At 50.3% G+C, this 20,445-nt stretch overlaps 2 protein-coding genes across 6 annotated transcripts in view; both read left to right on the forward strand.

Moving 5' to 3' along the window:
* Positions 1-2,062: 2,062 nt before the first annotated feature.
* On the forward strand, positions 2,063-8,615 carry LOC147176515 (major intrinsically disordered Notch2-binding receptor 1-like). 2 transcript variants are annotated; one of them, XM_086070437.1, is made up of 6 exons: positions 2,063-2,938; positions 3,345-4,039; positions 5,063-5,310; positions 5,664-5,976; positions 6,206-6,412; positions 8,099-8,615. In XM_086070437.1, exons 1-6 carry the CDS (start codon positions 2,381-2,383, stop codon positions 8,226-8,228), a joined length of 2,151 nt encoding a protein of 716 aa, XP_085926563.1. In that variant the 5' UTR covers positions 2,063-2,380; the 3' UTR covers positions 8,229-8,615. The 2 variants fall into 2 exon arrangements, with proteins under 2 accessions (XP_085926563.1, XP_085926562.1); XM_086070436.1 differs by having other exon boundaries at positions 2,067-2,938; positions 5,664-5,923.
* A 146-nt stretch (positions 8,616-8,761) lies between these two features.
* vps13c (vacuolar protein sorting 13 homolog C) overlaps positions 8,762-20,445 on the forward strand; it is a 49,946-nt gene continuing 38,262 nt past the window's right edge. For all 4 annotated transcript variants that reach the window (XR_015094296.1, XM_086070429.1, XM_086070430.1 and 1 more), the window contains exons 1-13: positions 8,762-11,836; positions 13,542-13,585; positions 13,657-13,699; positions 13,774-13,869; positions 15,601-15,702; positions 17,137-17,199; positions 18,108-18,176; positions 18,289-18,398; positions 18,689-18,748; positions 18,834-18,893; positions 19,010-19,090; positions 19,196-19,253; positions 19,883-20,010. Coding sequence is in view for 3 of the 4 variants with exons in the window: in XM_086070429.1 (XP_085926555.1) it covers positions 11,737-11,836; positions 13,542-13,585; positions 13,657-13,699; positions 13,774-13,869; positions 15,601-15,702; positions 17,137-17,199; positions 18,108-18,176; positions 18,289-18,398; positions 18,689-18,748; positions 18,834-18,893; positions 19,010-19,090; positions 19,196-19,253; positions 19,883-20,010 (1,014 nt within the window). In the remaining variant the exon portion in view is untranslated. The remainder of the gene's footprint in view (positions 11,837-13,541; positions 13,586-13,656; positions 13,700-13,773; positions 13,870-15,600; positions 15,703-17,136; positions 17,200-18,107; positions 18,177-18,288; positions 18,399-18,688; positions 18,749-18,833; positions 18,894-19,009; positions 19,091-19,195; positions 19,254-19,882; positions 20,011-20,445) is intronic.

Raw genomic sequence — 20,445 nt, forward strand, 5'->3', positions numbered from 1 at the left:
CGCACGCCAGCCCGCGTCCATCTTGTGACGACGCCACACTTTTTAGGATTTGCACAAACGCAACTTTTGCGTGCGCTTGTTGCGCGGGAATTCCGTGTGAAATCCGCTCACGCGACCGTTCCGCCTCATCGCGGCAAACTCGCCAGGAAACAAGCCAAAGTTGCGCATCATCAGGACATTCCACACAAAACATGTACACAATGAAACGTGACCAAACGTTAGCGGCAAAAGAAGCTCGAGTCAGGAGGGCGCGAAAATGCATCCAAGGCAGACAATGTCCCGCGCGGGACGTCACGTTGCACTTGACTGCGAGTCGTGGACGTTCGAGCGAACGCCGTTAGCTCGTTTCAAGTCGCCAGGCTAGCAGCGCTCGTTCAAACCCAGCGTAACGAACAACAAAAGCGCATTTTTCATCACCTTGCTGAACAATATGCAGATTGGCCAACATTAGCCAATTAGCAGCCAGCTAACATTCTCAATCACCGCCACCCACGTCACTCACCGGGCCAAGTCACAGATAGGACAGCAGGGGGCAGACATCTTTAAGACAGAGTCTCAAGTTTGATATGTATGCTTGTGCAATAACAGATTTTCCAGGTTGAAAACGGATCAATATGCAAAACTTCCATTGATCTTTTCGAATGTGAAATTACTTTTTCAGCCTTCCAAGGAAATGACAATGTCCCATCGGCGGTGATCTATTTTTAGAACGCTCTGGCTGCCTTCGGAGGGGCTGCCAAGTCCCCTCACGCAACTTTCCTTTTCACCTTCCTGCCGTCCAGGCGTCTGTCTGTGGAACCTTCGGGTGACCATCGGACGCAGGTGTGCGCGCACGCACACGCACGCGCGCCTGCTGCTGCCTGGCATGTGAGCGCTTCGTCGGAGGCGACAGCAGGGTGCGACGCAACTCCAGATGGCTTCTCATAAGCGGCGTGAGCGCGCGCGTTGCCTGACACAATGCCAAGTGCCATAAGCGTGCGCGCGCATAAAGAAGGCTTGCCTTCGGTACGAGAGGCTCAAATTTGGAATAATGGACGTTTTTCTTGCTGTGGCGGTTCGAGCGTTTTTGATACAAAAGCAAGATTGCATCCAAAAAAGACATCTTTTTTTTATGTGTTGGACTTTCTTGATCATCGACTCGATGTCGCGCCAACGGATGCGACGGAAACGTTTTTCCTTTGAAAGAATTTTAATCCCACAAAAGCGTTTGTCCAGCTCGCCAATGTTGACGACCGATTTTCCTGAACGTTCGCCAAATATTGGCCAACCGTTTTAAACGAGTTCTCGTCATCGATTTGACTCAAAACCTTCAATAGGCCAGAAGTGACGAAGCGGTCGCCAGCAGCCGAAGTTCGGACGCGTCAGGCCAAATCCTCGAACCTCCAAAATCTTCTGATTCCACGAGACCCACAAAACGACATCTTTGTTATTATGCTATGTTATGAAGAAAATATTCATGACGATTCATTTGGTCATAATTGAAATCACAATTAGTACAATTCTTAGTTTTTTGGTACGAAACAAGATGTAAAAAATAGTGAGACAAATACATTTGTTTGGAACACTAATTATGCAAGAGTCATTTTAAAATTAAAACAACTCCAAAAGAGTATGAATGATCTTTTATTTTTGTTTACGATTACGCCCATTTTGTAATTGTGGAGTGTAATCATTGAAATTGTAATTGAATTTCGCTGAATTGCAAAGCCATAAGCCGCGTCATCACGTCATCACGTCATCGCGTCATCACGTCATATGAATGAAATGACATTTAGCAGCCATTTGCAACATTTGGATTGGCCGGTAATATGTGGAAATAAGACCACAAGATTGCATTAGTCCAAAATGTGAAATTGACCAAATTGAGCTTCCGCCTGAACCGTTGGCCAACGAAAGCAAAACCAACGTGCTGTACATAACAACCAGACATGTACAACATAAAGACCCTAAACAGTAATAATAATAATAATAATGATAAAAGCTGAAGTCGTAGATGGACGGCAATCAGAAATCCAAATCATGTCGCTGCACAACTTTGCACGCTCTTATTTTGAAAGCAAGAAGCGAACGTGCGTCTGCGTGACGTCACGGCTGGACTTTTGACTGCTGCTCCCGCTGCTGGCGGCTCCGTCGCTCGCTCGCTTCCCAACTGGAAGATAAGCGGCGAGGTTCCGAAGAGCCCAAAAGCCCAAGAACACAAAAACCCGAGAGCCCAAGAGCCGAGACGGACAGCCGCGGGGCGCGTGCACGTGAGCGTTTTCGGGAAGTGCGCCAAGCTGGCTGGCCGGCAACGGCGGCACGTGAACGCGCAGGAAGCGGAGGGGGTGGGATGGGATGGGGGTGCGCGCGCGCGCGCGGCCGTCTTTGACTCGGACGCAGCATGGACTACGCTCCGGAGGAGTCTTTGTTCCTGAGCCGCATCCTGGCGGACCTGCACGGCCAGCACGCGCACATGTCCGAGCAGGAAGTGTGCGCGTCGCTGTGCGCGCGCCTCGACCCTGCGCACCTGGCCGAGCTGCGCGCGCTCCTGTTTCGCGCCGCCAGCATGGACCCGCACTTTCCCGCCACGCTGTTCCGGGACAAGATGCGCGCGCCCGGCGGCGACGCGCAGTCCAAGAGGCGCGTGCTCGCGGCGGACGTCGTCGCCATGTTCAAGCTGCTCCGCGCTCGGGCCGCCGAGGAGCAGGGGCGTGCCGAGCGCGGGCCGGGGGGGCGGCACCCGCGTCAGCGCTACGCTGACCCCCCCTGCCCGGAAGCCTCGCCGCCGCACTTGCCGTCGGGGGCGGGCGGCCGGGCGGTCTCGCTGGACAAGTTGCACCACCTGCCCCGTTACTCGCCCTCATCCTTCGGGCTCTCGCCCCCCCCGCCGGCCCCCCGCCCCCACTGCTGTCTGCAGAAGAGGAACGACTTCCGCAAGATGGCCGCCTTCCGGCCGCAGGTCAGTCCCGCGACTTCCCGCCCCGAGGGGGCCGACACGGCGGCGCGTGGGCTCAGGCGTAGATGCTAAACGCGAACTGGTCAAGACACAGACCCCAAAAACGGATTGGTCGCCGGTCAACATCAGGACTCGGAGCCAAATTTCACACTTGGTCGCAAGTTAGTGTCCAGGTCAAACAGTTGACTGGTTGCCAATCGATCAATCGAGTGCACGTATGAACAAAGAACTGACCGGTCGCTAGTCAACATGTAGACCAATCGCAAGTCCATTTTAGCCTGCATGCGTTCGCTGTCAGGACAAAAATTGCAGTTACATCGTCATCTTTTTGGAGTGTCCTGAGCGTTCGATGAGGCGTGGCATGCGTGGCCCTTGGAAGCAAGCCTGTGTGTGTGTGTGTTTCCTGTAGACGGCGGCCGATTACGATGGGGGTGTCCCGGGGTCCGGGCCCCGTCGTCCAGGGCCGGCCCCCTTCTTCACTCGCAGCTCGGAGGCGGCGTACGAGAACCCGTACCGGGGGCCGGGCCTTCACGAGCGCCGGCGCGTCAAGCACGAAAGCCTGGACGAGTTCCAGGGGCCCGCCTACCAGTGGCCCGCCTCCCAGGGGCCCGCCTCCCAGGGGCCCGCCTACCAGGGGCCCGCCTACCAGGGGCCCGCCTACCAGGGGCCCGCCTCCCAGGGGCCCGCCTACCAGGGGCCCGCCTCCCAGGGGCCCGCCTACCAGGGGCCCGCCTCCCAGGGGCCTGCCTCCCAGGGGCCCGCCTCCCAGGGGCCCGCCTACCAGGGGCCCGCCTACCAGGGGCCCGCCACCGTGTGCCAGGCCGGCAGGCCTCCGCCGCCAGCCCGGCCCGTCAAGAGCTTCAGCCTCAACGCGGACGAGCACGAGTGCCGCTTCGGCAGGCCCAAGCGGGCGGGGGCGGAGTCAAGCGTCTTTGGGGCCGGTGTGACGGGGGGCGGCGGCAGGAAGGCGGCGGCCTCCGACGAAGACTCGGAGCCGACGGCGGACGACATCAGCGACATGTTCCGCTTCCTGGACGAGACGAGCGTGTGCGACTCGCTGGGCGTGATGACGTCATCGTGCTACGACAGCGCCGCCTCGCTCGGGTCCGTTTGGCGCTTCGGCGCACTTGGCCGGCGTCCGTTTTCAAAATGGCCCGAAGGCTCAACAAAGTGTCGTCAGTGCTTTTGCAAATCTTTGCTCGTTTTGAGTGGCAAACGTTTTGCGTCTGAAATCACGACACTTTGTTTTCCAATATTCAAACTCAAGCTAACGTGAAAGAAATATTTGGAAGATTTCACAGTATTTTGGTCACTTTTGTGTCGTCTTTTGGTTACTTTTCAGGAGTATTTAAGTAACTTTTAGGAAGTATTTTAGGAGCTCATCGAGGTAACTTCATGTTATTTCGCATTTGATTGATTTCAGAATATTGAACTGAAAACTAATTGTTAACGTTGATGCATTATTTCATTTCAGTAGATTGAAATGCGTTAAGGTTGCTTTTCAGGAGTATTTCGCTTACTTTGAGTAGATTGAGAGGATTTCGGAGACTTTTCCCACCATTGATTTCAAAGTATTAAGGCTCGACCGATGAATCGGCCCACTCATTATAATCGTCCAATTATTTTCCCCTTAAAACGTTATAATCGAAGAAAAGCGAAGTTTCCGACGCTGTGAAAGTACCCTGAATGCACCACTTTGCTTGGTAGCATTAGCAACTAGCAAGTGTGTAGCAGCGTGCGTTGTTCTGCTGATTCTGTTGTCCCGAATCGTCCTTTAAGAAGTTTAATGACACGCAGTCGTCGTTAACTGTAAAACGAAACACGACGTTAAGAATGACATCCGCTGCTTCGTTTTTAAAACATTGCTAACCTAACGCAAATGCTAAAAGCGAAGGGAAGATCCCAAATATTGATATACTGTATATGAATAATGGCAGATTAATTGGTAATTGTTTGTTTTTGCCTGCACAAAATCGGTATCGGCATCGGCCTAAAAAAAGGCATATGGGTCGGGCCCAAGGATTTCCGTAACTTGAGGAGTACTTGCGTCCGCCTTGGGTTCGTCTGCCGGGTTTCCGCGCCTGTCGCGTGGGCGGGGCTAAAAGCGGAATTTGTTTGCCGCCGCAGGTCGGCCAGCAGCGGCGACAGTTTGCCGGAACCGGACGGCGACCTGAAGGCCAGCGTGGGCGAGCTGGCGGCCAGGATGAGCCACATCGAGAGCACGTTGGAGTCGCTGGCGGCCGTGCGAGGCGACATCGAGCAAGTCCTCAGCAAGCTCAACAAGCTGGACCGCAAGATTCGGCCGCCGCCGCCGCCGCCGCCGCCGCCGCCGCCGCCGCCGCCTTCGCACGCCGCGGCTTGCTCAGGAACCGCTGGTGAGTCCAACAGAAGGACAAAACTGATGGAAACATTCCACACAAGCCATCAACGTTTTTTTCTCTCGGTTGTAAAGTTGACCAAATCGAAAAGGACAAAACCTTCCAAATCAGCCCCGCCTTCATTCATGCTAATTTGATTCCCTACCGCTACTTTAAAACCTCCATTTCGAACCCTATTTTGAAAGCCCAATCCTTCTTTTTTAAAACCTAACCCTAATTTGCAACTCTTCTCCTCCTTTATTGTCGCTAGCGTTAACGAGAGGTTCCGACTGTGCGCGACATTTCGAGCTCCCAAATTCGGGGCGGGCGGGGCCCAATGACTTGCAGTCTGACTTGCGCCTCCCTAACAGATGGTGGCGGCAGGCGGGAGGACACGCCCAAGTGGTCCCCAGCGCAACGGCCGCACGTGGCCGCCGCCGCCGCTTCCGCTTCCGCTTCCGCTTCCGCTTCCTCGCCGCGCGTCTTTGCCGCCGCCAAGCGCAGCCCGAGGCCGCAGAAGGCGTCGCGCTCGTTCGGCGACGACGCCGCCGACGCCGCGCCGGACGCCGGAGACGATGCGTTCAGGGACTGGAGGACGTTGTCCAGCCGGGGTGACGAGGACATCAGAGGGGTACGCGCACACATTGGAAAGCCTCATTTGAAACCCTCCCCCTCCTCTAAAACGTGAGCATCAAACCCTCATTTAGAACCTTAAGCCTACGTTTAAACCTGACTTTGAAATCCTAAGATGACGTCAGCCCTCCAAATATATGAAAACAATCAAGGAGGAAGCGACCGTCTGGATGTCTTGCATCAACTTCTATTTCGAGTTGACAGAAATCCACCACTTCTGTTCACTGACGCGCACGCGCACGCGCACACATGCTGACGTGATTGTGTTTTGCACGCGCAGGCGCTTGAGGCAGAGCACGGGTACGACTTCTCCCCCCCGCCGCCGCACCCGCCCAAGTCCGCCGCGTCGCACGTCCACGACCGCCACCCGCGTCCGCCGGGCGCCACAGGAAGTCCGCTTTATTCCAACCTGCGTCTCGCTGCGCATGCTTGGAATGTGGAGCAGTACAAAGCCGAACCAGCAGACGGCGCCATCAACCACCTTCAGGTAGCAACAACCTCATTTACACATTTTGCACCGCCATACATGCGACTTGGTGGCCATGAGTGGTATTGCGCTAAATAAGATTTTTTGGGGGTGGGAGGGGGTCAGCCGCAGTTGCTTTTGAATGTCGCTTGGACCCCATTTTGGGGCCCCTGCTCTCGTCACCGTATTTGCTGCCCTTGGATTCCGTCTTCAGAAAAATGTTATGCTTTCTTCCGCTGCTCTGCGACCGATCGGATCGCGGCGGTCACTTTGTCCATCAACCCGGCGTCACTGTTAGCCAAACGGCGAGCCCGGTTTGATGTGCGGCGGCGGCCTCGGGTGGCCAAGCCGGACGGTCCTGCTTTTCAGTCGCGAGTCCGCCGTCCTGCGCAACCTTCAGCCGGACGCTGCTTTGTCCGCCTTTTAAAGGACATGAGCCGTGGTCCATTTGATGTGCGCCAACATTAGCCCCGCCCCCGTTTGTCACAATCGCTCTGTATTGGCCAAGAGTTAAAAATCTGGTATCGGTTCGATAAATGCATGCGCACATTCGGATGCATTTCATCGGCTCAGAGACGAAGAATTGGACAAAACAAAAGCGAACGTCTTCTCCGCTCTGGCGGCTTTAACGCGAGAAACGCCGCCACGCGACCTTGATGGCTTCAAAACGTGCTACGGCAAAACAATTGTCAAAAAGAAGTTGGACTTTTTATTGATATTTTTTGACTATCATTGAGTTACGCAAACATGATCTGTAAAGCATGCAAAACGTTAGCGTTGATGAAAATACACCCGAGTCTGATATCGAGCCGCTCGGGTTCCAAAAAGTACTCGCGAGAAATGAAATCCACAAAGTACAAAAGCCAATTTCAAAAAAAGTTGCGAGCTGAAGACATTTTCATATTTTTATTCAGAAGAGAGCATCGAGAGCAGGTTAAAAGTTGAAAGTGAGAAAGTGTCTCATTTGAACGTGCAAAAAGTTGTGGCCAGGCCATTTTCAGCCGCGTGAGGCATCTCTTCTTCTTCTTACGACAAACGTCGGGATCGCCGTTTGTCAAGTTTGCAAATAGGAACGCCGCCGCTTCTTGTCTGTGACATTTACGATCAACATCGTTTTCCCTCCAAACGATACATTTTCTCATCTATGTTCTATTCGAAACAAAATATTGAAATTTGGCACTTCCACATCCTCGCATTCAGTTTTTATTCACAATTTGTTCAGTGCTTGTAATGGTCGTTTTGTTTGACATTTACTTGAAATGTTTTAAGGCTCTAAAAGCCCGCAGCACACTTTATACACTTTTCTCATCGAGGCATTTACATTTGCTCACATTTCTCTCGTTTTAACATTCTCAATGTTCAAACTTTCCTGAATTTCATCAAATAGGCACTTTACTGCAAAAAAAAAAAAAGAATGCGAAATTGCACTAAAAAAAAATCAGCCGAACAGCGAGGCCGTGAAAAGTGATTCATGTTTTGAAATAAGTCTTCCCGACGTGTGACGGAAATTCCATCGAGGGTCTCCAAGTAAGCTTTCAATCCCGTGTTCACAAGTGCCAAATCCAGGTCCAGAAAGTCAAAACAATGCTTGGCTTTAGCCTCAGGTGCTAGTTAGCTAGCTCCCTAGCTAGCTCGCTAGCACGAGGTGCTAAAGCCAAACTGTGATTTGCCATCTTTTTTTTCAAGCATGTGTGTGTTTTCGTCTAGGCGGAGTGTGTGTCGGCCAACAAGCTGGCGTTCTGGTTGGAGGACGTTCACACGCCAGGATACGACTCGCTGCTTAAGCGTCGGGAGGCGGAGTTCCGCAGGGCCAAGGTGTGTAAGATGGCCGCCCTGATCGCCGCCACCTTCAGCGTCATCCTGGTCATCGTGGTGCCCATCTGCGCCATGAAGACCTGAGCTAGCTCATGCTAACAGGATGTAGCCAAAGCCATCCGCAGCCATCCAAAGCCGAAGATGTGAGCTAACTGGCTAGCTGATGCTAACAGGAAGTAGAGCAGCCGTAGTGTAGCGTCACACACGATAGCCTGTGACTCGGAACACTCGGAATGTTTGGTACTTAAGTCCGCCTCTCCGGGGACCGACACTTCTGATTGGCTGATAGCCGATGTCATGTTTCCTGAACAGGAACTCTCTTGAATGTTCTCCTAATAAGGGCGTCAGGAAGAGCGTTGTCGCGTCTTCTGTGCCCTATTTTAAAGCGTCGATTAAAACCCTACCCCCACTTTTTTTTGTGAGGACCTTTGATTGTCAAAACTGACAACAACATCATAACCGCAATTGTCCTGAGAGGCCTTCACACACGATCGGCATCATACAAATACAAATAAGAAGAAAAACAACAACAACAACAAGCATGACCTCCGCACACGCCCACTTTTGAAGTTTCAAGTCCGAACCCTGGCCTGGAGTTTCCAATCCAAGCTATTAGGGTTTCAGAGTACGGTTTCAGGGATGGGGAACCCGGGTCCTCGAGATTTTGCATGCCTCGCTCCTCAAATCAGGTGTGTCGGAGGAGGGCGGCATGGAAAACCGGCAGGACGGCGGCTCTCGGGGACCGGGCTTCCCGACCACTGCTTTCGATGGAGGACTGTGTTTGGGACTTGTTGACTTCCTGTTTACCTCGGGGGCGGGACTGCAATGTTCTCCCAATAAGAGAAGAAGAAATGTTGACTTTGATGCAACCTTGCGCAATCAAACTTTTTGTTGATGTCTGCTGCGGCGTCGCGTGCCAACGATGCCACGCCCACGTCCCATTTTTATGGCATCCGCCCGTCATCGTGACCTTCATCGTGACCTTCATCGGCGGCGGGCCGGCTGACATTTGTTGCCCGTAACGATGGGTCGTCCTTCACGCCGGCCGCCGTCAAGCGTCTCAATTATACGCTCGCGACCTTTCCCAACAACGCGGACGTCTTTTTGCACTTCCTGTTCATTAAACATCAACTGTCCATTTTATTTGTCAATCTCAAAGGTCTTCGCAGACCTGCAGCGTTCCGAAGGCAAACGGACCCCCAGCAATAAACTCGATTTTTTTCTGACGACAGCAATCGGAACTTTTCAGCTTCAAACGCTCTCATGACAAAATGTTTGTCATGCGCGTCAGAAGTTCAAAATGGAAATCACGGTCCAGATGTCGCCGCCATTGTGAGGACGCGTCCCGCATGGCGTAGCGCCCGCGGGACGCTTGCAGATGCATTGTGGGACTTGTGTTTTTGTTTGGAGCAAGCCGGCGCCGGCTGGCGGCGGCAGCTGGTGGCGCCGCCCGGACGCTCATCAATTATTGGTGGACTTTTTGGAACCTTCTGTTCTGCTTCCGCTGGACCCAAAAGTGGCGCAACGTGTCCGCCATTCATTTGTGAACACTTTGACTTGGTCCTTCCTTCCTCCATCATTTGTTCATGCGTTCGTTCTGTTGTTCATGTTTACGTTGCTTCCTTCATTCACTCATTTCTCGTTTCTTAACACGTTGATTGTCGTCCGTCCGTCCGTCCGTCCGTCCGTCCCATTCTCCCTTCCTTTATTGACCTTTATTTGCCGCACCGACGGCCGCACAATTCCATCCGTCGGCCGTCGCCACGTTTGCAGCAGAACAAAATGGCCGTCTGGCTCGTCTCCAACTTCCAAATGTTGGACCGAGTGCAGCGTACATTTGAATTTTGAAGGCGGTATGAAAAGTGCTGCAGAAGCGCCACGGAAGCTGCGTTGAATTTTTTGCAAAGGTATTGAAAGATCCAAACGATCGATCTTTGCAATAGCGTTTGTGCGGAAAGGTTCGTTTCTTTTCGCGTCTCCGCGTCCGCCGAAAAGTCACCAAAGTTTGCACAGACGTGAAACATGGCCGAAAACTGGAGCCTTTTTCTCTCTTGGTTTGGCTCATTTCTTGAAATACACAAATGACATTTTTCTAAGAATAAACCCGATTGCCGGTACACGGTCTTAGTGCAGGGGCGGTGCTTGAGGGCCTCAGTCCTGCAGGTTTCCCTCCTCCAACACAGCTGATTCCAATGAACGGGACGGTTATCTCGATCTTATGAATCGGCCGTGTTGGAGAAGGGAGACGTCGGAAACCTGCGGGACTCCGCTCCTCAAGGACCCACTTTGTCCACCCCTGACTTAGTGCCTGTTTCATAGCAGAGCATGGGTGTCAAACTCGGGTCCTGCAGCTTTTGGATGTCTCCGTTCTCCAAAATATAAATGATTAGCTCATCAGCGAGCTCTGCATGAGCCTGACAACCGTCCTGCCGATTGGAATCAGCTGGTGATGGAAGAGGGAAAGCTGCAAAAGCTGCAGCACCGCGGCCCCGAGGACCGGAGTTTGACACGGATGACCTCGACGACGACCCGCAACAGCCGCAAAAGCTCCCGTTTCTCCCAAAACAGTTGAGCCACGTGAACGAAAAACACAATTCCTTTCTCATGTCAAAAGCACGTCGCACCCTGAGAGCGCTCGTACTTGCGACTGGACAGCCCGCATCAGGGGGTTGGAATCGGTACCACGTACTCATGAAGCAGCCCCACGGCCACAGGACTCTCCCGAGGGACACGCTCGGCTCCAATTCCCGCGCACTCTCCAGGAATGCGCAAGCGCGCGTAGGCTGACTTGAATGAAATCCCGCTGACATCTTTTGGAGAGAGAAAAAAACGATCCGGAGAATCGTTTGTGTAAAAGGTGCTAAAGGTGGGCTCATTGTCGGCTACATTTTCAGATTCACTGAGACACTTGAGACTTTTCGTTTCATTTGATGGCATTGATGACAAATGACATTCTGTTGTGAACCATTGAAAGGCAGTTTGGAAAAGGTCATTTGGGATTTGAACAAATGAGCCAAACCAAATCGCGATGATTCTTTTTTTCCAACAGCGCAAACCTCCGATAAAGTAAACCTTACGTTAGCTAGACTTGACATTTTCCCATCATCAAGTTCAAGATTCACAAACGTCAATTTACAAAGATAAAACCTATTTTTGTTTGTGTCTTGCTGAAAGAACTGGACCAGTTTCAGCTTTCAACATTTGCTGCTCCAAGCAAGAAAACTCTCCAAACTTTGAATTTCATGTCTTTTTAAATGGATTTCATTCGCATGTATTCTTTTGCGTGTTGTTTATGAATCTTGTCGATCTTACACTGCAACCATTGTAAGTTTTGACGCAGTGAAATGAAGAAAACAAAAGCAACGGTAGCGATCAGCCGAGCGATCGATGCGCTCTGCGGCAGACTCGACTAACGGAGCGCAGAGTCGTCGCTCGCTGAGGGCTTATCAGCTGACAGCCCGTCCGCGTCCAATGCGGAAGTGGTCTGAAAAGTGACGCTCCCGCCCGCGAACGTCGGCGGCGGCTCAGTCATGGTGTTCGAGTCTTTGGTCAGCGACCTTCTGAACAGGTTCATCGGGGACTACGTGGAGAATTTGGACAAGTCGCAGCTCAAGATCGGAATCTGGGGAGGTGAGCTAGGCGGCTAACGAGCGACTGGCTAACTGCGGCCAGACTCCGTTCGCATACCTCGCTAGTCAAAACTTGCTTGTCTTGGTGCAAATAATTGTGAGTTAAAGACAATTCTGCGGAGTTTAGTGGCACGCAACGAGGTCTCCTCTAAACATCGGCGCTACTGTAACCGCTTCAACATATTTGATATTGACACGTTTCTTGGACTTGGTTGACTTGCGTCTCGAGTTAAAACGGATTTTATCTCTCTGCAAATAACTGTCAATTGTCTCCAGTTCTGAAGCGCGTAGCGCGACAAAATAAGGTTGGATGGAATCTTCGGTCGAAAGCTGACCTTGAAAACGTCATTTATTTTGTTGCAAATCTCGCTTTTTCAACACACAAAAGTTGCTGGTCTGGGTTGGCAGGCGACCAAAATGGTGACTTGCTGTTTTGTTTTGGCGCGTCCAGCGACACCAGCGAGGTCTTGCGTAAACGTCGGTCCTCAAAAGCAAAATCCCTTGCCCTTCTGTCGATCGCAGTGATGCTGATCTAATGCTCTGGCGTGTGGGCAAGGAGAGCCGCAGTCGTCCAGCGCTCGGGACAATCCAACATTGTGGTTTCCAGTTTTTTCTAGCCCGGTGTGGGGTTTGGATCATGTCATCAAGCTTTGTCAACAGTTTTTTTTTTTTTGTCAAGCCTCTTTTGTGATCAAGGCTTATGCAAATAAACTTGACTTGGCAAATGCAAGACAACAGCAGCGCAGTCAAGGAGCTTCTGGAGTTCGCAACGCGTCACACTTGAGGCCACGCCCCCTACACGCCCTAATTGACCGAATAGCATAATTGGCAAAGTCACATTTGTCATTTTTTTGAAAACATGGGAAGAAAAAACGGCAAGAAATGTAGCAAATGAGTCCAGTTGCCTTGATTCAATGATTTTCACAGCCGTAAAGGGGAAAAAGAACAACAACAGTTTTTAGCAAGAACTTTGCTCTTTTTGTGGTTGCTGTTGCAACACTAAATTAAAAAAGCAATTTTCTTATTACTTATTATTACGACAGATGACACTTGTTGCATTACACGCCAACTGCTATATTTCTCTGCTTAGGTTTTATTTTTATTTTTTAATAAGTTTGTGTCGAGCAGCTGATTGTGATTTTCTCTGGCAAAGTCGATTGCATTTGCCGGAAGTCAACGATGATGTTAACGATATTCTGTCGGAATGTTTTTGCAGGTGCGGCACAAACCAGAATGTCAGGATGACGTGAGCTGCTTTTCTGCTCGTAATAATCGATCAGCAGTTTCCTGTCTTCTGCAAAGTTTGCATTAGGGATGAGAAACTCAAATCGACATTGCGGTGTTGGAGAAAGTAGAAACCCGTGTTAAAAATGTTTTGCATTTGGACAGATTTTCTTTTCTTCGTCTATTTTTATTTTTTTTAAAGAAATTCTGTCACGCCGCGACTGCAAGTCAGTAAGTTAGCAACTTGAATTGAACTTGATAAAGAACTTAATTTGCCTCCGTTTTGGTGCTAGCTGAGCGTAAGAGCAAAATCTTTATGTGTAATGAAGCGGACATCATTTATTGTCATACAGAATTCGATGACTTTGTTGCTTGTGCTTATTAAACAAATTCCTGGAAAATATGTTGTCGTCGCTTTTCATTGAAAGTTGTTACATTCCCGTGATCGGCATCACTGGTTGCCATCTTTTCATTTCTTGTAGGAAATGTCGTTCTGGAGAACCTGCGAGTGAAAGAAAATGCGCTGGTGAGATTTGTTACTTTCTTTTCGTGTCTTTGAAGCCACCAAAAGTCAACTTGATTGTTTTCCGTCCTCAGAGTGAATTGGACCTCCCGTTCAAGGTGAAGGCCGGACAGATCGGTGAGTGTGACCGGCGGCGCGCACGCGTGCGCGCCGCCTCCTTTCTCATCCTTCCATGTGTGTGCGTGCGGCAGGCACGCTGACGCTGAAGATCCCGTGGAAGAACCTGTACAACGAGGCGGTGGTGGCCACGCTGGACGGCCTCTTCCTGCTGCTTGTTCCCGGCGCCAGTAAGCCACGCCGGCCGCACTCCCGCATTGACCCGCGCCTCAATTTCCCGTGCGTGCGTTTGATGTGAACGAGCCAGAGAGAGATGTCCTCCCAATGCATGCGTGTGTATGTGCGCGTGCGTGCGTGTGCGTGCGTGCGTTCCCGCCGACTGCGCGCTGAAGGCGTGCCCGCTGAACGGTAAGCCTGACGTCGGCGGCTCCTTTCCTTCCGCGAGGCTGCGTGACCGTCACGAAGTCCACAAACAGTTGACATGCGTGCGGCAAAATATTTTTCCTCACAAAAAAAAACATTTGAATATGATTATGAGCCACTTCTTGCGGGGAGGGGTCATCATTTGACCTTTGGAACCCCCCGAAAACCCCAAATCATCCTGACAAAGTGAAGAAGGAAACGTGTAAAGAAAGGCCCCCCCGGCCCGATCCACGTTGTGTTGGTCATGCGGCCCGTTCCGAGACTTGGACAAGATGGCTGCGGGTCTTGCTGGGAAGGTTTTCCTCGTGACAATTTGGGGACGAGACCAATCATTTCTGGAGCTTTATTGATTTTTCTTTCTTCTTTTTTTTTGGCAGTGTGAAACCTGTCCTCTGTTATTTGCTGGAAAAAACAACAGCTGAAAACTCCGATTTTTATGCTCAGGCCAAAGCACTGATATAAAAGTATTGCTTTGGCGCCATATTGTGTCGGTGGGCAGGCCTGGACTGGGCCATCTGGAGGGGCGGGACAGTTCCCGGTGGGCCGCGAATCGGCAGGCAGGAGCCCACGCATTGTTTTCAAAATCAAAAATCAAAATAAAATAAAATAAATCAGCCGGTAAAGAAAAAGTGTCCCCACCATCTTCTGTTGATTGTCGCATTGTCAATCAACTGTAACTGCAATCAGCTTTGCAGTTGCCGTCATTTCGTATCCAAAGTAGCAAAACTTAAATTGACGAATGGAAACAATATCATTCTATTAAACCGCGTCTGTACAAAAAGAACACGTCAAAGAGGCAAAACACAACCCAAGTGTTACTCGTGACGGCAACAAAGCATGACGGGAAAACCTCCAACCATGACGTCGCTCTCTTCAAGTGAGCGTCAGTCAGCTCAGCTGTGTGCACCAGAACACATTTCAAAATAAGAGTACCAACAGGAAGTCGAGTGCTGGCGGGCGGGTTTGTCTTATTCTTGCTGGTTTAACTTCGTTCCCGAAGTGTCAACTGTCTTCCCCCAACATTCAATGTACATTTGCTCATTTGCTTTCTTTTTGTCCTCCATTTTATGTTCACATACTTGTTCAAATAAACAATAATTGAATGCATTCAATTGAAAATGACATTTTGGATCAAATGCAATAAGAATATCGTTGGCGGGAACGCTCATCTATTGATACGCAAACTGTCCAATTGTGTATGTTCGGCAAAATGTGGACGAAAGTGGGCCGGTCTGAAAGTCCAGAGCTGAAACCGAGTCCCAGTCCGGCAGGCCCCGGTGGGGGCTGAGGGCCGAGCCCTGCCGCCAAAAGCGAAATAGTGTCACAAAATGGCGGCGGAATCATCCCTTTTCTCCAAATGCAATTCCTCCACACGTGGCTGATGGCGCCAAAGCACAACTTTGAAATCGGACATCATTTGAGCCTGAGCACCAAAACGGCGAGGAGCCGCCATGCGGGAGAAGGCTGGGGGGTCAATGAGGCACTTCCCACAATGCACTGCTGACTGTGTGCGTGTGCGCGTGCGTGCGTGTGTGCAGCCATCAAGTACGACGCGGCCAAGGAGGAGCGCTTCCAACAGGAGGCCAAGCAGCGCGAACTGCAGCGGATCGAGGACGCGCTGCGGACGGCGGCGAGCACAGGTGAGACTTTCGCGCGCTCGCCTTGACAACTTCCTGCAACGCTAACCGTTATGTTTGCAGCATCCGGCCATGTGTCAATTGTCAATTCATCCAGAAAAACATGTTTTCATGTCCCTCCCTTTATTGAAAAGAAGACATGATTTGAAATTGGAAATGCAGACAAGTAACAAATATGACAACGTTGTGGTCCGTCATAAAAGCTGCAAAAATGTTGATGATTGTTTTCCAAAGTAAAAGCAGATGTTTGCAAATGTCTTATTTTGAAAAAAACAAAAACATGTCTGCTTTCACGGAGGACAACACAAATGTCGAACATTTGCTGTTGAGAGGCTGAAAGTCGCAAAAGTTGCGTCGTTTGAAGTTGAACAAGGTCTTCCAAACAATTCATTGATTATTCAACGTCATCCATTGATTGGATAATTGAAGAAGTGTTGATTAGCTGCTGCACGTCTTCACCAAAGTCAGCCAAACAGAAAAGACGTTTGGGTTTCGTTGTCTTCGTACAATTTCACTTTTGTCTCCAAACCCCCCCACAAGGTTTTGCCACCAAACGGATCCGGCTGCCAAAATTCAAGAAAGAACTGGCGGCAACTATGAAAATGACGACATCTGCTTTCAGACGCAAATTTTTTCCTCTTTGCTGTCTTTTGTGCGATGTTTAATGTTCATTTATCCATTTTGGTTACTCATTTCAATCAAATGTATTTTTGTATTCTGATGACTTTTTTTCTTTTTTGTCATGAATTGAATCGAAATGATTGACTGTTTCGTTTTTCTATGATTGGGTTTGCGTCTGACGTTTAGGAAAACGGAGGTTTCGCAGTTCCTTATTTTTGTTGGACTCGATACAAAAGGAGCAGGAAATGAGTTTTTGCATTACGAGCACGTCAAGCTGTTTATTTTCTTGCTGCTTGTCCCGTGACTCGAGCGTCTCCGTCGTGCGTGACTTCAACATGGAGGAGGAAATTGAAAGTCTTTTTTTTTTGCAAAGACTTTATATCCAAGCATGGACAGGCAAATATTGTTTTGCGATACAGTAAGCAAAAAGAATCCCATTTTGAAAAGCTGTTTGACCTTTTTGGAATCTTTTGCTCAAACTTCCGTTGATTGGAAGTGAAAAAAGTGCGCGCTCACGGGCTGCTTTCTCTTCGCTCTGTTGCTTTTCCTTTTCCTGCTCACACGCCGTCCTCGCAACTCGACACAAACAACAGCGCAACATTTGCAGATGGAAATCGGAGCCGATTCCAATTTGCGGATGAGCCGTGAACGCACCAAAGCCGTTTCGGGTGGCCTTCGGTTGACCTCGTCGACAATTCGAACCCACGCGGCAAAAGCATGCCGATGTCAAGCGGGCGTTATTTTGGCTGTATTGATGAATGTGATCGATCGCAATTGTGATTTTTGCTGTTGTGTTCACGCTGCGTTTGGCGCCAGCGTCACAAAGTGGCGAGCTGCTCTTCAGTCTGGAGAGTCTCGTTTATAAGGAGACGCTCAACGGTAACGCGCGCGCACGCACACGCACACACGCTTGCTTGAACGGAGCGCATGCATGCTAAAGACAAACTTCTTGATGTCATGTTGGACTTTGTGTGCACTGAAGTCGCATTTCGAAGTCAGGCCTGCTAAACAAGGAAAATCCACAATCTAGAGAAAATATGTTAAAGCAAACCCCCCCCCCCCCCCCCCCCCCACGCATTGCTTCTAGTGCTACTCACACTGGTGTATGGAAGGTGCGAATGTTTGGTGGTGGTGGGAGGGGCCGTAGGCGAACACTGGCAGCCACGCTTCCTTCTGTCTACAACCGCCACCACAGTGTGAATGTGTGAGTGCATGTTAATGTGTCCATTCCTCTGTAAAGCGTCTTTGTGTGTCTAGAAAAGCGCTATATAAATCCAATGCATTATTATTATTATTATTATTATTATTATTATTATTATGGGGCAGGATCTCATCCCTGACCCAGAGAGGGCAAATCCACTTCCAGGAAGTAAAAACCCATGCCATTGTTTGCCTTTAGCCCCTTGTGCTAGCTAGCTAGCTCCCTCGCAGGTAACAGTGCACCCGGGGGAGCTAGCAAGGGAGCGCGCTAGCTCGCACCTGGGGCTAAAGGCAAACTGTGGCTGTGTTTGTGGATTTGCAACCTCTTGACACGCTGCCCTTTTCTCACGTCAAACATTTGACACTTGGCTGTGAAGCGCTCCGGGGACAGTACGAGATCTCGAACCTGCAAAAAAAAAAAAAACTGATGAGAAAAGCAAAGCAACGAATCGGCCGTGTCAAGAAATTCTGTCGCAAACGTCCGCCGGCATCCCGACTGCTTTGTGATTGCTCGGCCGTCGTCACTTGCTCCATTTTCTCTCGCCGCCTTCAACTAATTGCCGTCTCTTTCTTTAACGCTGCCAAAGTGCCAAAAGGATTTAAAAAGCACAAAAAAGCTCTGAGGAAGTTGAAACGCAATCAGGAGGTCAAGTCGGGTGAGTCGAGGAAAAGAAACCATCTCGGAGCCTCAAAGACGTCGCGTGACTCGGGTCACGTTCCGGATCGAACGCCTGCGGTGGTTGTGAGTCTCCCGCTTGCTGCTTTCAGAGAAATCCCAGGATGAGAAGAAGGACTCCTTCGTGGAGAAACTGGCCACGCAGGTCGTCAAGAACCTGCAGGTGAAGATCGGCAGCATCCACCTGCGGTACGAGGACGACGTGAGTTTGCTTTCCGCCGGCGAATCTTTCCACAATCTCGTTGACGTGCTCATCGATGTGGACCAAATGAGACACGAAGTGTTCTGGAGCGCCGCACCTTTGAAAGCCTCGCTTTGAAGTTCACGTCTCGGTCCAAATCAATTCCACGCGGCCGTCTCGTTCCGACTTTGAGGAACAGAAAGGTCCACATATTGCTGGTCTTGGTCCACATATTGCTGGTCTTGGTCCACATCAAGTTGGAGGCCCAGTTAAAGTGTGTATGTACCTTTGTGCGTTTGTGTGCATTTCAGATATCAGACCCACAGCGCCCCCTGTCCATGGGAGTCACCCTGGCAGAACTCAGCCTGCAGGTACCGCCTCCTGCACTTGCACCCGCACGCACGCCGCCGTCCTTCCTCCAGGGGAACTTGAAAAGCGGACTTTGCTTTTCCGTAGACTACCGATGACAACTGGAACTTGTGCATCCTCAACGAAGCGGCAAAAGTCATCTACAAGGTAAACGCTTGCCGATGGGGTAAACGCGGTCGCTCCCTTCCCGTTCCTGCCGCCGACAATCGAACCGAGATCCAATTTTGACTTGAGCGTGTCTGTAACTCGTTCCGATGTGCTAGCTGGGCCGTCTGGAGTGTTTATGTGCCTACTGGAACGTCAACAGTCAAATCTTCTACCAAGGATCATGGCAAGACATTGTGGTGAGCTTCTTTTCAAATACTGAATCGATGATCTAATTTTTATAAAAAATAAAAAAAAAGCTCCACTAACGTGTGTAGAGGTTTGAGCTGCGTCATGTTTTGTAGGATCAGCTGAAGTGTGGAATCAGCAGCAAGGACCAGGAGCTGCCTCACTACCACTACAGTCAGTACACGTCATTTGTGCAACTCGAACCCGACCTTGACATGGACTCGCAAAGAGACTTTTCTGCAGGCCGAGACCTTCATGTGAATTCCGACCTTTTAATGGCTCTTGAATGGAACGAGACCCTGGATGTGGACGGGTTTGTGTGGCTGGACCGAGACCTTTATGCTTTTTAGCTGACACGAGACCGTATGTGGACCTGCACCGAAACTTAACGTGGGTCTAGATCTTGCCCTTATAAGGACCCAAGCGCTTCTATGCACTTGCAACTAAACCTCTGCGAACCTTGATTTGACGTCAATCTCGACTTTTAAAAAATAGCTTTGATGTGGAACCGGAATAAGATCCTTGTGTGGATTTCTAATCTCGCTATTCTACTGGAACAAGATTCTTCTGGAATGTCAATCTGGAACGAGACCTTTAGAAGGACTTCGTTCTTTGTAGACTTGCAATTGTTTTGTAAATGTTTTTGTGGGCCTGGAACTATTATGTTGCCCTTGGTCTTTAAGTGGACCTGGTACTTGATCCTTTTGTGGACCTAGAACTAGACTTTCATGTGGATGTAGACCTTGGCTCTTCTTAGCCAGATCTGGATTCGTATTCTGAGTGGAATTTTTTGTCCCCCTCAGTTTTCAAGCCCATCTTCGCTTCGGCCAAAATCCGCATCAACCCCAACGCCGCGCAAGAACTGGACTCTCCAAAAGTTCAACTGCACCTGGAGGTCCAAAACATCGACATCCAGATCACCAAACCTCAGGTAACGCAAGAAGTTCAATACCGCGTCGCGACCCGAGTTAAAGTCTCGCAAGATCGCTCGACTCTCCATGCGTGACTTCCAAGAATATTCCAGTTGAAGTCCACTTTTGGAAAAGTGGCTCGTGCGCTGATTCGCTTCGAAGTTGCGCTCGAAAAATGTATCGGTCCTTTTCTGCTCTTTCATTCGACTTGGATCGGGGGCCAAGTGGGCCAAGTGGGCCAGTACCAAACCCGATCATCTCCATGAAGCTCTGGCAAAGCAACTCTTCTAATGTGTTATCAACGCTTGATACGAAGCCTCACAACATCTGCCAACATCTGCCGACATCACGCGCCATTTTTGGGGCCGATTCTTTCCATAACATTTCAAGTTGAATCGCGAATTGAGACGCTTTTGGAGGATTTGCGGTCGAGCGAGCCGCAAGTCACTTCCACG

The sequence above is a fragment of the Leptonotus elevatus genome, chromosome 3 (assembly GCF_054856555.1).
Source record: "Leptonotus elevatus isolate MCC_2025b chromosome 3, RoL_Lele_1.0, whole genome shotgun sequence".
Lineage (NCBI taxonomy): Eukaryota > Metazoa > Chordata > Actinopteri > Syngnathiformes > Syngnathidae > Leptonotus > Leptonotus elevatus.